Genomic DNA, 15,455 nt, shown 5'->3' on the forward strand with positions numbered 1-15,455 from the left:
AGAAGGTATCTGCTGAGATCTCCTAATAGGCTGTGCTATATTAAGAGATCATCCTGCATTGTCTGTTGGTGCTGCCCGTTGGCTGTGGTTGACTTGTGTTGTGTTATGGGATTGATGTTGTGCCACATTTTTCCACTAAAACCTGTGACCTGATTAAAAGTCTCACAGGGGTTAGGAAACCCTCCTCCTCATTCTGTGTGTGAATTAGAGCTTCAATTTGTAGCAAGGTTCACCATTACAGTTCAGAAGTCTTTTTTATAAATGTCTGTCGTGTTGTTATCCAATCATCACTTTGCCTTTTTGTACCCATACTTTCAGCGTTTTGGTTAATTGCATGAAATGGCTATTATGTGGGGAATGTTTAGCTAGAACAGGAAATCTGCATCGATAGCTAATGACATCAGCGTAAGCGTATCTGTTCATTATCTTCGACTCCAGCAGAGCAGAAAATTGATGTTTATGTGTCCATCTCTGTGCCCCCATCTAATGTTTATATAACCTTGCTACATGCACAGAACTAAACAGTGATATGTCTCTAATCTTCAGTCTTTCCATGTTTGTGCAAAAAACATGTTCTTCCACAGGTGGTAATTATGACAGCCGCTTTGACGTGGGCAAGGCCAGCGGAACCTTGATTGTAGCGCGGCCCCTGGACGCAGAGCAGAAATCAAATTACAACCTGACAGTGGAAGCCACGGATGGGACACGAACTGTCAGCACCCAGGTAATTGAAACACTAATGAAGCGGTTGGAGGCTGATGAGGCAGTTGTCATGATTCTGTTTTCCTCATGGGAAATTGCACGAGTAAAGAGGAGGGTAATGAGTGAAGCGGGCGCTAAACTGTCTTGTTTGTTGGGATATGTTGATGTCCTCTCATTGCATTCAGCTGAGCAGGAAAAATGGCGTTTTGTATGTGTGAACCTCATTATATACCTAAATGACTTGAGACACAAAACCAATGAGACGATACCCATATGGAAAAGAAATAGTAAAAACTTATATGTGATTACTCATGAAAGTGGCCACTTTCATGAGTAAATCATACAAGGCTTACATGATTTACTCATGAAAGTGGCCACTTTCTCATTACTTTCATACATTGTTTTAATAAGTATCCAAAACATACAAGTTTCATTATATAATTTTTCAAGGGATCTTATATCTGTTTTCACTCTTATATGCTTTTCATACAAGTTTCACACAAGACAGATACAAACTTTATAAGATTTATATATATCTTTTCCATATGGGTATGGGATGTGTTGTGGCGAAGCTGTGAGGTTTTTCCATTATATGGCGCTGCCTGTGTTTATGCATGAGGATTTTTTACTTTTTTGTTTATCAGATATGAAGACAGATGTTTCAACAACAGCAAGAACAAACATTTTAGTAAAGTGGGCTTTAGTCACTTAGCAAGAGTTGAATAAAGGGGATCGATACCCTTCTGGTAACTGCTTACTTAGGGTCTTATGTGGGAATATTATATTTGCTCAGTGAATTTTTAATTTTCTTTTGTTGGCAACTAGTAACTCTGTGACTCCCTTTAATACAGAGGTGAGTGTAGGTGAACTTTTAACCTTTTGCCCGAGCAGCCAGATGTTTTTGTTGCTTCTTTGCTGCTGAAAAGCTTCTGCTAACCATATCCTGGTTGTAAATTTGTATTTCCTGGGGGTTATCTTTTTGGGTTATATATATATATATATGTACATCCCAAAAAGACAAAAAAAAACTTGAGAAAGAAAGTTTTTGTAATCCACTTTAAAGTCGTCATAGGGGTAGGCGGCATTCCTCTTCTTCCTCTGTTCTCCCCCTTCACAGTTGCGCACTGAGCACCAGGAATCTTCCATTGTCTCATTCCTGATGCGGAGCTGCTGTGATGATGGTGCTGTCTAGCCAAAGTCTTTTTTTTTGTCTTTATTTTTTTTCAAGTGTGCATTCTTGAGCCCGCTCAACTCCTCCCCTCTGCTGTGTCTCTCCCTGAACCTGTGGACCTTCTCTTTCTTTTTTCCGAGAGGAACAAATTGCCTCGGCCTTTTCTGAATGAAATGAATAACTAAATATGCAACAGATACAGTATGCTGCTCCCTGGCTGATACCAAAGCTGAGCTGCCATGATAAAAGCTTTTGAGCATGCAAGTTGTCTTTGTGCAGACGGTCATGCCTTGTCCATGAGATTTTGAACATTTTTACATGGTAGTTTGGGTCATGTGTGATGGCAGCATTCACGATGTTTTGTCCTTTGTCCTCAAAGGGGAGCATCAGAGGACTGTAGCTGGAAAAGAATCTATTTGTTGTCACTCTGTATGAATAAAGCCTTTCATCATCTGGCTACTGTGCTCCACTGAGCCTTGGATGAAGCACTTCTTTCACTGGCATTTTGCAGCTCATCCACGGAAGCAGCACGTCCTTTAGTTTAGTGCAAAACCTTAAAAAACACTCACAAAGTTGCTGTTTTCTGCATCCGCCTGCAAAGCACTTTCTTAAAAGCCCTGGCAACAGACACTTATTTAAAAGCCTCTCAGTGATATTGTATGCAGTGACATTTTAAGTCAATTAATCACATTCAAAGGTTAACCTATTCAAAAGGTCTAATTCTCAGTGTAGCCTGATTTTCAGCAGGACCTTCTGTACTTGCAGCCCTTTTACAAGTGTAGGGGATGGATTCATTTATGCTTTATATAGAAAACCCCACAAAATCTCAGTTTTTGTATATAATTGTACGAATTCCAAGCATCTAGACTTTTGCTAATGCCATGACATTTTTTAAAAGCATATTGCATAAAAGTATATCAGAAAAATATTGTATTCATCAGCTTTTAGTGTTTTTAAGTCGTGCAGTAAAAACTGAACTCTTGGAATGGAAGTCCAGTATATAGTCTCATTTTAATGTGCCGTCCTTCACAAAATCTGAAAAATTTCATGTGCAGCTCGCAGAATATTGAGTGATGATGACTTTGAAGGATGCTCAGCTGTATGATTTATTCCATATTAGCCATGAGTTTCTTTATTTGAAACAGGTTAAAGGAGCATCACTTGTATATCAGAACACACATTTTCTCATTGGCTGCAGGTTTTAAATGTGTTTATTTATGTAAATGCTATTGAAGCTGTGACTTATTTGCTCTCTTGCATATGAGTGTTGTGTATGATATTGTATACCCAGCTGGCCACTGTACGTCAGCTGTTTTCTGTTGAGGGATAGGATTTACAGAATGTGTGCGCTCCATAAACCACATTTGTAGGTGGGTCAGCTGCTTTAGATATGCTGACAGGCAAACGGTGACTGAAAGAGGTATACAGACTGTCTGTAAAGAATATTGTTACCAGAGTTTGGCTGTATACTAAAAATAGTTGGATCCATATATGTTTCCAGACTGATGCTTTTTTTTAAAAATGTGTATAGAGACATATTAAGTTACAGTGATATTATGAATATGAGAGTAAAGTGGAGACTCTCTTTTTTAATTTGAGAGATTGAACAAAAGTACTGCATTAACTGCATTAACTGCCATTTTTTGCACAGTTTATCAGGGATTTGTGTTTTTAGAAATGTAATTTCAAAGATGTGGGCTACTCGATTATGTAGGGTCAGAATTTGACCCTATGAATTTGGAAGCTGTTGCAGTAAAACATCAACATGTGGTTAAAGGAGCACTGCTTGAGCTGCAGAATCCAAGCAAATTTATCTTAGAGAGAGCAGAAACATTACAAATTGCTAAATCATCAGAATACGGTGGTAGAGTGGAGTTGGCTAAATCAAAAGATCCTGGACATTCATAAAGACAACAGTGGTGGATGATCGTAGGATACTTTTGCATGATAAAGAAAAATTCATTCACACTTCCACCAACAGCAGAACACACTCCATATGGTAGCTATGTTTTTATTTGAGTCCACGATAACGAGGTAGTGTAAGCTTAAGAATAGGCAGCAGCTGTACTTTCTGCCCATTCATTTATTTTTTCAAATGCAGCAAAGTGGTTTAATGGTTTAACCTGATCTCAATCTCATCAAACCAGATTTACTTGCTGAAAACTAAACTAAAGGCAGGAATAGCAAAGAACAAACAATTCATTTGATATCTTAAAAAGCAGGGAAAATATCGAAAATTGAACCAACAGTCCAAAAATATAGATCACAGTGAAAACGAGCAATTATTTTTACTGAATGTTTCTCACACAAAAAGAAGAACAAAAAAACCCCCAAATCATTATAAACAAGACTTGTGTTTGCCTCCGTGTTTTTTTTTTTTTATATTATTGCTATTAAAAAGAACCGCAGGTCCTTGGGATAGGATCAAGTTTTGACATGAGTTAATGAATGAATGCCGGTTGACTGTCCCGTATTATTGGGAATGTTGTAAAGGCCCTGAAGATTTGGAACACTGTGTGATCTGAGTGTTTTGGCTACCACCTTGTTTTGTCATGGCATTCACGCCATTTGCTCTGGCGTCAGGGGATAGTTCTCTTTCACTGTCAGCTCTACTCTTACTGGGAAGTGAATGGTTTTTGTAGCTGTTTTATATAATCGTGTTCGATTTTTAAAATAATGTGTCAGGCTACAGTGAAATGTATGAATTTACGCCTGAAGGCAGGTTTGCTTGCTTTTGATGGCCTAGTAATGTAAATCCCCCGGCTAATCATCCCGATTGTACAATGTTGGGATTAAACAGTAATGAATTTGCTCACCTCTGTGCTCGCAACAGTAAAATCAGTCCAAGAAGACAGGATTTCAGCAGGAAAACGTGCAAATGAGTTGTTAATTGTTGAGTATGACTTTGTTTTCTTTGGGGATAATATGTTGCTTATTTCCAAAACAACTCCCACAGAATTTCACTGCAAATTAGATCTGCTCACACACACACACACACACACACACACACACACACACACACACACACACACACACACACACACACACACACACACAGCACCTTATGAAACCTCAAGAGTCGGACTTACCGGTATATATTCCTCAAATCAAAGTCATGTGGAAGCTGTGCTGCCAGACGTGCTGGCCCTATTTTCTTTCTCCTAGGAATGTTTTTTTCCTTTTCTTTTTGTTCTCCATCTTTTTCTAGCCCCCTTTTGTCTTTCTTTCTGTTTTTTTCAGGTTTTTTTTTCCAGAAATCTTTATCTTTCTTGGCTATGCCTTCAGAGATGATGATAATTCTGTTTGGGTAGAATAAAGTGCAAACAGGAGTGCTGGACCTGTGTGGATAGTGGCCTCTGTTAATCCTGTTTTGGGAACATGTTTGAGTACTCGGTGCCAGCGGCCCCCCTTTGCCCAGAACCTGCCACCTGGCAGGGGGGCTTCCTCTCCTACGCATGGCACAGGAGGACAATGAGCACAATGAAAAGCCCCCCCGTGTCCTGTTCTGAATACCTCACAAAAAAGGTGTTTTGTAATTCAGGCGGCACTGTTTTAAATACGCTTTTGTTCTTGTACATCTTTTTTTTTCAAATTAAAATGACATGATGAAAATTGAAAATGATTTTTAATCCAGCCCACTGGGGACTCCAGTGGTAATATCAGTATGAGGGCCTCTGGTTTGTGGGAGGTCTTTGGAAAACAGTGGGCCAGTCTGTCGTTCTTTCCGTATGACCGTTGTAGATCTATGAAGGCGTCGCTGAAGTATCAGCTGATGTAGACGAGGGGTGCCGCATTCCAGCTCGGGCACCTCATAGCCAGGAGCTGCGCCAACAAGGCAGCCTCGGCATGCAGCCCAGTCCCCCCACCCCGTCTCCAGCTATATGGCATCCTCCTTTGGCCGTGCAGAAGTACCTCAAGCTGTTCTGCTCACAATCTGTTCCTGGTCTCCTGTTTCTTCTGTTATCTCAGTCCACATTACAAAGACTCTCTTTATGTCTCACTCGACTGTTGAGTTTATTTACTCATGCTTTTTTTTCTCATAGATTTTTTTTTACCTTATTAAGTATCAAAGCTCATTATTGTATCACTTTTTTCACTCATTTTTTTTCAGTCACATCTTTTATTTGTATTTTTCCCCCCTTCCGCAACCTGGTTTCTAAATTTGACCATTTCCCTTAGCCGCCTTTAGATTTTCACTGTCACTTATCTTCTTTACCATCATCTTACTTAGAGCAGGGCGATATGGCCAAAAATATTTATCACGATATATATTTGAAAATTTGCGATAACGATATAACCGACGATATAATTGATGCGAGACAAAATACAACTCCACAACATTACTAGCGCAAAAAGACAACCTTCCATTTATTTTCACTTAAACAAGAAGCTGGTTTTTATGTACATTAAAAGCTTTATAAAAATGTAACAGTGCAAATGCAAATTCCTTGCTGAAAGTTTAACCAAAAGGCATTTCCAGTAGAAATGTGCTGACATATCCTGAGCATAACCATGTATAATATCCACTGAAGTTAAAAAGAGGTGCTTTGCAACATTAAACTGCAGTGTGCAGTACGTATTTTTCGGACCATAAGGTGCACGGGATTATAAGGCACATTAAGCGAAACAAAGCAGTCAGATAAATCAAACTTTATTAAACTCATTCTTCTTGCTTCCTCCACTTCTGTACCATTGATTCATTAATGTTGAATTCTCTGGCAGCTGCTCTATTCCCATGTTGTTGCAGTATATTAATGACTAACCTCGCATTGTGGATGGATTATCTCAGTTGTTCTCCTGACTGAAGTTTGGTCCGTTTACAGCATCCTGCCATGCGATTGCATTTGTCTCTAACCATGAAGAACCTTCACGTTAACTTTTATAAGTGGAAAAGTGTTAGCGTTCGTCCTCCAGCTTCACTGTTTATGTTATGCTAACATAGCTGTGTCGCTAGCGATCACGTAGCACATCATTATATACCAGCTAGCCCAACTTCAGTAACCCTACAAACATCACTGCTGTTTAGTTTCCTGTCTTCATTTATGTTGGAAGTGATAGCAGAGCTGTACGTTTGATTTTTTTCAGAAATCTCTCAGTCAGAACATGCAATATCATGCTTAGGTAACTAGCGAAACTAGCGAGCTAACTTCCGCTAGCTTCCTGCTAACTTCTAACTCAGTTAAATGTAATACATTTTGTTTTCATGGATGCCTGGAAGTTAAACTTTATAGTTACACCTGGTAAAGCAGCAATGCTGATCGTTTTATTAAAGATGAAAGAATTTAGACAGTTTTTAACTCTAAGTGATGCTGCAGTGTTGTTTGACCTGAAGCATACGGAGTTTAGGACCCAGATTACTCCCAGATTTAAGAGCATCTTAGTCCGACAAATATGACAATAACAACGGCCGCTTGCATGTTCTGCAAAAAAATGTGCTTTGTTGTGTATCTGACGGACAAACACCAAACCAGTTCCACATCACGGAAGTTGCACCATTTTTACAAACCAATTCTGGTTCATCTGTTTCACTCAACAATCGGCCATGTGCGTATGAAAACAAAGGCACCGCACATGCGCGTTTTACTCCCATTCTATCGCGATATTTCATTTTCCTATCGTTGCCTAACATTATACCGGTATTACCGTGAACGGTATAATATGGCCCAGCCCTAATCTTACTGTCACAGCACTTTTTCCTCTTTAGTATCTCCATCTATCACGCCTGTGTCTCAGTCCCAATCGTGTTCCTTCTCAGCTTTCCCAGGGGAAGCCATATACAAAGACTACAGAGTTCCCTTGTACACCAGCGTTTCTGCTGCGGTCAGGCTGTATCGTGCTACGTTTGTGATGTTTGGGGGCAAAGTCCCTTTGAAGTGCTGTGGCGCTTTCTTGCAAAGGGAGAAGGAGAGGGAAGTTTGTGCGCATATAGGGGTGTGAGGTGGGTGTGAATAGCTTTTTGTGGGCATTTTAAATGGTATAGATTTGTACACTGTGTATAGATGCAGATACCACTGACCAGATTCCATCCTTTCTCCTTCTCGACGGCGCTATCAGTTCTCGCCACCTTACTCACTCTTCACAAGGCGTGTTATCTGACGCTGGCCAGATTGAGACACATTGGGCAGCCTCTTTGTGTGCATGTACGTGTGGAAGTGTGCAACTTAGGAGCCTCTCCTGGTGTGTGTGCGTGAGTACGTGCAAGCGTTTGCGTCAGAGTATGTAAAAGGTGGATTAGAAGGCATCTGCAATCTTATTCTATATGATGTCTGTGTTTACATGAGAACACATGTTTACAGTGAGATAGTTTGTCATGTTGCTGAGCATGCAACATGCACCACAGGCCTAGATTGATACGTTTTTTTTTTAGATTTGATGTCGCATTAAAAATGATTTTTATTTATTTTTTACCTTCGTTTTTATTAACAGTGTGATATGGATTGCCTATGACACATGACTTGTGGCAAGATTACTGCACTAACAAACAGCAAGCAGCCCAATGCTCCCCCTGCAAGATGACATCTGTGAGCCTCAGCAGCATTGCCAGCATCACAGCACAGAGCAGATTGTAAATGTTATCAGTCCTGTCAGGTTGAGTCTATATTTGTCTCTGATATAGGCTCACAGTGCTTAGCAAACAGTATTATGACAACAGACAACAGCGGGCAGTTGTTTTGACCAGAGATCTGACAAACCCCAGTCAGTTGTGAGCCGTTACCTGGTCAGAGCTTTTGTGATTTAAGCCCCCTTCAGTCTTCCTGCACCAAACAGGTCAGCATCGACTGCTTTCCTTACAGGACATCACCCCCTGGTGTCTGGTATGCAGGTGTCTAATCTGGGCTGATCCCTTTGTTCACCATGTTTGGCAACGGTAGAAGTCCCTCGCTGGTCTGGGAAACAGAGATCGCATTCCAGCAGCTCTCCATAATCCTCTGTCGGAAGTCCAGTAGACGAGTGGCTGGTGTTGATAAAACACGCTCCCAGTGGAATTTTACAGTTTGGGATGTTAGATTCTTTGTTGTTTGTGCGTGTGTTGGGGGAAAAGCACAGTAAACTACACTTTGCACATTATCCAAAGAAAGAAGCGTGCATGTGCAAAAATTAGTTTCATAAAGCGTAGCCTTTGAAAATATTAGGAGGGGTAGCAATATTAGCACAAAAGTAACACTCAGCATATCCTCAAAGTTATATTTGTTTCAGACTTTCTAATACGGAAGCATAGTGGGATCACTGGACTTACTTCAGCACTCCCCGATCATTTGATTTCTCACACATGCACTCTCTCTTTCATGAACTGCTCATGTGTGTAGCTCAGAATTCATTTAGATTCATTGCGGTTATTCAGCATTGATTGACTGTTAGCAGTATCAAGTGGCCATTCAGATAAATTATTGCTTTTGCCATCGCATGGATCGATCGAGTCTGTGTCAACACACTACTGCTTATTTTTGCAGAGATCAGGAAAGTGATTTGAAAATAATATAGTGTATATGTGTGAATGTGTGCAGACCAAAGTGAGAGAAATGGTTAAAATAAAGATAAAAGTGTTACTTGCATATCTTTGGACCATAGTACTGAGCAGTGTTGAAGCATGCACCAGAGCTGTGATATCTAATCATTTACCAGAAGCTTTATTGTTTGGAAATCATTATTTGGTTCTAGACAATCAAATACATTTACAAGCACACAATCGTTTCACCACTGATCAGTTGGTTATTGAAATATAATTTTGAATATGTAAACTTATCCCTGACCCTTGTCATTTGGTTGCTTTAGAAATATCCTCTTGGTGCTTTTTATTGAGTAATGGCTCACAGCACTTTTTGACAAAACCTAAAAAGCCTTACATAACAGCCACTAAAATATTTTTGCATGTATCCTTTGTGATATGAATTAAGTCAAGTGTATAAATGTAACTTTGCATGCAATTTATTTTTCTCCTGTAGGTGCTTATCCGTGTCATTGACACCAACAACCACCGGCCGGAGTTTTCTGAGAATGTTTATGTCGTGAATGTCCCTGAAGACAAACCAGCGGGGAGTGAGGTCCTGCAGATCAGTGCTGTGGACAGGGACGAGAAGAACAAACTGACCTTTACTCTCCTGAGCAGCACTGATCCGTTCAGCCTGAGGAAGTTCCGACTAGACCCAGGAACCGGCACCCTGTATACCACTGAGCGACTGGATCATGAGACCATGCATCGTCACATCCTGACTGTCATGGTATGAATTGGTAGAAACAGACTGAACTTTGTTGAATTCCGAGAAGTTCTAGCATATTGTTTAACAGAGTTCATGTTCAAATTGATTTCACTGTTTTAAAGTTAAACATTCAAGAAATTAGTGTAAGGTTGAACACTAATCGCTGCTCTTTCTCCTCCCCCTGTGTGTCCTCTTTCATAAAAAAATGACCTTTATAGGTTCGAGATCAGGACATTCCTGTTAAGAGGAACCTTGTGCGCGTTATTGTCAATGTGGACGACACCAATGACAATGCACCCTGGTTCATAGGCACACCATACTCCGGTCGAGTGTTTGAATCTGCTGCCGTAGGCACGGCGGTGCTCCAGGTTACAGCTCTTGACAAAGACAAGGGCTCTAATGCAGAGGTTGTCTACCACATTGAATCAGGTGAATGCACGCTAAGTTACAATGCTACTCTTTTTAACCCCCATTTTTTTCCCCTCATAGCAAAAATCTTTCATTGCAAAACATTGCAAATGAAATCATCTCATAAAAATGTATGAGTCATCAGTACAGCTGCCCTCTGGATATGAATGAAATACTCTGAGAATATTGAATATTTTGTTTAGGGGATCTTCAAATATGTGGGAGATGGGCACATCCCACTGAGAATCTCTCCTACAATAATCTGTTATGTGAAAACAAGAGACATGCTTCATTTAGACTTTGCGTTTGTATATGTGCATATTTGAAGTAGCTGAGATGGGAATATGATGCATTGTTGCTCCTTCTGTTTTCAGCCAGTTTTATGACTTAGATTGATAAACTGCTAGTACAATCCAGTGCTCATTAAACACATCTTTCCAGTACAACATACAGAAAAATCTATTCTTCTTTTGTCTTTTCTCTCACAGGAAATGTTGCCAACTCATTTGCTATTGACCCTGTCCTCGGGACAATTACAGTAGCCAAAGAGCTTGATCGCAACAGCAAGACAACATTTGAACTCACTGTTAAGGCATCAGATAACGGAGTACCTCCGCTGTCAAATACAACCACCGTACACGTTCTGGTAACGGTTTCTGACAATGCAGTCCCCAGATTTACCGGAGAGGCGTTTTCTGCAGAAGTGAGCGAATCAGCCCTTCCTGGAAGTTTCGTGACCTCGGTCACAGCCGTCAGCCAGTCGTCTGTTTTCTATCAAATAAAAGGGGGCAACATCAACAATGCGTTTGATATAAATCCAAACTCGGGAGTGGTTGTAACACAAAAATCTTTAGATTATGAAACCATCGCTGAATACAAGCTTATCATACAGGGCACCAACATGGCTGGACTTGCCAGCAACACAACACTTACGATTCATCTAAAGGATGAAAACGACAACGCTCCAGTCTTTGACCAGAGGGAATTTCAGGGTGTAATCAGCGAGTCGGCCCTCATCAATAGTGTTGTACTGACCCGTGAAAACACACCTTTTGTCATTCACGCCACTGATGCCGATTCTGACCAGAATGCTATGCTCATCTATCAAATTGTTGAACCATTTGCACATAACTATTTCGCCATTGACTCGAGCACTGGAGCCATCCGAATTACATCACCTTTGGATTACGAACAGAGGAGTGTTTTCCGCTTCACAGTCCAGGTCCATGATCTAGGAATGCCACGGCTGTTTGCAGAGACCACAGCCAATGTGACCATTGAAGTAATTGATGTTAATGATTGCGCACCAGTTTTAAGCCAAGAGCAGTATGAGGCAACTGTTGTAGTGCCAACATACAAAGGGGTAGAAGTCATTCAAGTCAGTGCTACAGATGCAGACTCTGGGCCTAACTCCAAACTTCTCTTCTCCATCTCTGAGGGAAATATTGGTGATAAATTTAAAATGGATCCCATCACTGGAATAATCTCCATTCAGAATGTCACACAGCTTCGGAGCAGATATGAGTTAAAGGTCAGGGTTTCTGATGGTAGATTTGCCAGTGTTGCTGTAGTGAAGATCAGTGTACAGGAAAACAAGGAGAGCAAGCTGAAGTTCACCCGGGAATCTTACAAAGCCTACATCCGAGAAAATTCCTCTGAGAAGAAGACTCTAGCGGTCATTGCTGCTGTTGGGAATCAGGTAAATGAGCCTTTGTTCTATAAAATATTAAACCCTGACAGCAGATTTGAAATCAGCCGCACATCTGGAGTCGTTTCAACCACCGGAATCCCATTTGATCGTGAAGTACAGGACACATTTGATGTAGTTGTTGAGGTCACAAGAGAAGACAAATCTGAAGATAAGGCTCATGTTTTAGTAACTGTGACTGTGGAGGACGAAAATGACAACACACCTATGTTCATGAACCTTCCCTATCACGCCCTGGTTCAGATGGATGCAGAGGAAGGCCAGGTCATTCGGCAGGTGACGGCAGTGGATAAAGACTTTGGCCCGAATGCAAACATCCAGTATCAGCTGAAGGAGCAGCATGATCACTTTCAAATTAGCCCATCTGGTGAAATCTCACTTAAAAAGAAATTTGAGAAAGAAGCCCTTAACACAAACTTTGTTATTGTTGTTATGGCAAAGGACAGTGGACAACCAGCTCTGTCAGCAGAAATAGAAGTGCCAGTAAGAGTTGTGAACAAAGCAATGCCTGTGTTTGAGAAACCGTTTTACAGCATTGAAGTCCCTGAGAACATTCAGTTGCGCTCCCCTGTGCTTCACGTACAGGCCAACGATTCTGAAGGCCCTCGTATTGTGTACACCATCTCTGAGGGAGATCCTTTCAAACAGTTCTCAATTGATTTCAACACAGGCGTCATTCATGTGATTCAGCCTTTGGACTTTGAGATGCATCCTGCCTATAAATTAAATGTAAGAGCCACAGACTCTCTAACTGGAGCACACTCCGAGGTCTTTGTTGATATCATTCTGGAAGATGTCAATGACAACGCTCCTGTTTTCCTGTCAAAGACCTACTATGCCAATATTTCGGAAGCCTCTGTTATCGGCACATCTGTTTTGCAAGTTGATGCCAAAGATTCCGATACTGGTAATAACCAAGAAGTATTTTTTCAGTTGGTTGAGGAACGGGGGAAGAGTTCTGATTATTTTACCATTGACCGCAACACAGGAATCATTTCTACAGCTCAAGTTCTCGATCATGAAGAGATCCAGCAACACAAGCTGAGAGTGCGTGTGGTTGATGGAGGAGTTCCAGCACTTTCTAGTGACATCATCGTGACAATAGATGTTACTGATCTGAACGACAACGCTCCAGTTTTTACCGAGCATACTTACAGAACTACCATCAGCGAACTGGCGCCACGTGGGCACTTTGTCAGTCAAGTCCAAGCATCTGATCCTGACAGCTCAGACACAAATAAGTTGGAGTTTTCGATAATATCTGGAAATGAAGATCAGAACTTTGCCATTAACAAACACACCGGTGACATCACCATTTCCAACCACCGCAGGCCACATATGCAACCTCTTTACAATCTTAATGTATCGGTGTCGGATGGTGTATTCAGAAGCTCAGCCCTAGTCACCGTAAAAGTTATTGGTGCCAACTTCCACAGCCCCACCTTTTCTCAGGTGGACTATTTGGCAGAGCTTGTTGAGAATTCCCCTGTTGGTACCTTGGTAGCAGAGGCAAAGGCAACCGATGACGATGAAGGCATTTATGGGCAAATAACATATCAGATTATCAATGACTTTGCAAAGGACAAGTTTTCTATTAATGAAAATGGAGAGATTTTCACTTTGGAGAGCCTCGATCGTGAAAATACAGAAGAGAAGGTTATTCCTATTTCTCTCATGGCTAGAGATGGTGGTGCAAAAGTAGGCTTCAGTGTTGTCAATGTAATTCTTACTGATGCCAATGATAATGCCCCACAATTCAGGGCAGGTGAGTACAAAGCCACCATTGCATCAGACGTCCCAAGAGGAACCTCTGTGGTTAAAGTTGCTGCTTCAGACACGGATGAAGGAAGCAATGCTGACATCGAATATTCAATTGAGGCAGATGCTGAAAATGTTGAGGAAAACTTTGAAATCCACCCAACCTCTGGGATCATTGTAACCAAAGAAAGCCTCATTGGCCTTGAAAATGATATGTATGCGTTTTTTGTGAGGGCAAAGGATACCGGAAACCCACCCAAATATTCTGTTGTACAGGTTTACATCAAGATTGTTGCACCAGAGACGCCAATTCCCAAATTTGCCGAACCACATTATCGTTACACAATATCTGAAGACCTTCCTATTGGCACAGAGATAGATGTGATTCAGGCTGTGAGTGAGCAACCAGTTCTTTACAGCCTAGTAAAGGGCAACAATCCTGAGAGCAATGAAGGTGAAATGTTTGTTGTAGATCGAGACAGTGGAGCGCTGAAGCTTCAGAAGAACCTTGATCATGAGACAACCAAATGGTACCAGCTCACTCTGGTTGCCCAAACCAACTATGAAAATTATGAGATAGTTACATCTGTAAATGTAAACATCCAGGTGAAGGATGTGAATGATAACACACCAGTCTTTGAGGCAAACCCTTATGAGGCTGTCGTTGTGGAAAACCTTCCAAGTGGGACCCAGGTTATCCAGGTCAAAGCCATCGACCAAGACTCTGGAACCAACGGCCGGATCATTTACAGCCTTGACCCCAAACAGAACTCACCCGAGATCCCTGAGCTGTTTGCAGTCAATAGTGAGACTGGATGGGTGACCACCTTAAAAGAGCTTGACCGTGAAAAGACTGACAAATACAAAATTTCCATCTTAGCAACGGACCAAGGGGAGAAAGTCCAACTAATTACTGGAACCACAGTGGAGGTAACAGTTGGTGATGTGAATGACAACCCACCCCGCTTCACTGCGGAGATCTACAAAGGCACAGTCAGCGAAGACGACCCTCCTCCGAGTGGAGTGATCGCTATCCTCAGCACCACAGATGATGATTCTGAAGACATTAATAAACAAGTCGACTTCTTCATCACAGGTGGGCATTTATTATTTTGTGAAACTGATAATTAGTAAGCCAGGAGTTTACTCTCTACTCTTTTGTGTAGCAGTTTTTCATAAACAGAGCTTAGGGGGGGATTATGGATTCACGCCACTTAATATCATGATAATATCTCATCTTTGAGACATTACACAGTCCCGTTATCTGTTAGGAGTTATTGCTAATCTGCTCAAGCTCTAAACAAATATTTAGGTCATTATACTACAGAAATGTATAATTATCTGAATAGTGCTTTGAAATAGACTGGGCAAAAGTACTTCCTGTGGTGCTAATTAGAAACTGTGAATATGTATGTGAAGTCAAGAGGAATCAGAAACCAGCATGATAATTAGCCAATGTATATTTTCCTCTCCTTAGTTTGCAGATTGCTTGCCTACCAATAATAATATT

General features: G+C 41.1%; 1 protein-coding gene across 3 annotated transcripts in view; it reads left to right on the plus strand.

Annotated features, from left to right (window-relative positions):
• Positions 1–15,455, plus strand: part of fat1a (FAT atypical cadherin 1a) — a 79,977-nt gene that overhangs the window by 40,582 nt on the left and 23,940 nt on the right. For all 3 annotated transcript variants that reach the window (XM_080879601.1, XM_080879600.1, XM_080879602.1), the window contains exons 7-10: positions 585–724; positions 9,817–10,092; positions 10,290–10,500; positions 10,968–15,041. In XM_080879601.1, coding sequence (XP_080735727.1) covers positions 585–724; positions 9,817–10,092; positions 10,290–10,500; positions 10,968–15,041 — 4,701 coding nt within the window. The remainder of the gene's footprint in view (positions 1–584; positions 725–9,816; positions 10,093–10,289; positions 10,501–10,967; positions 15,042–15,455) is intronic.

This window comes from Rhamphochromis sp. 'chilingali', assembly GCF_963969265.1.
Source record: "Rhamphochromis sp. 'chilingali' genome assembly, chromosome: 4".
Classification (NCBI taxonomy): Eukaryota; Metazoa; Chordata; class Actinopteri; order Cichliformes; family Cichlidae; genus Rhamphochromis; species Rhamphochromis sp. 'chilingali'.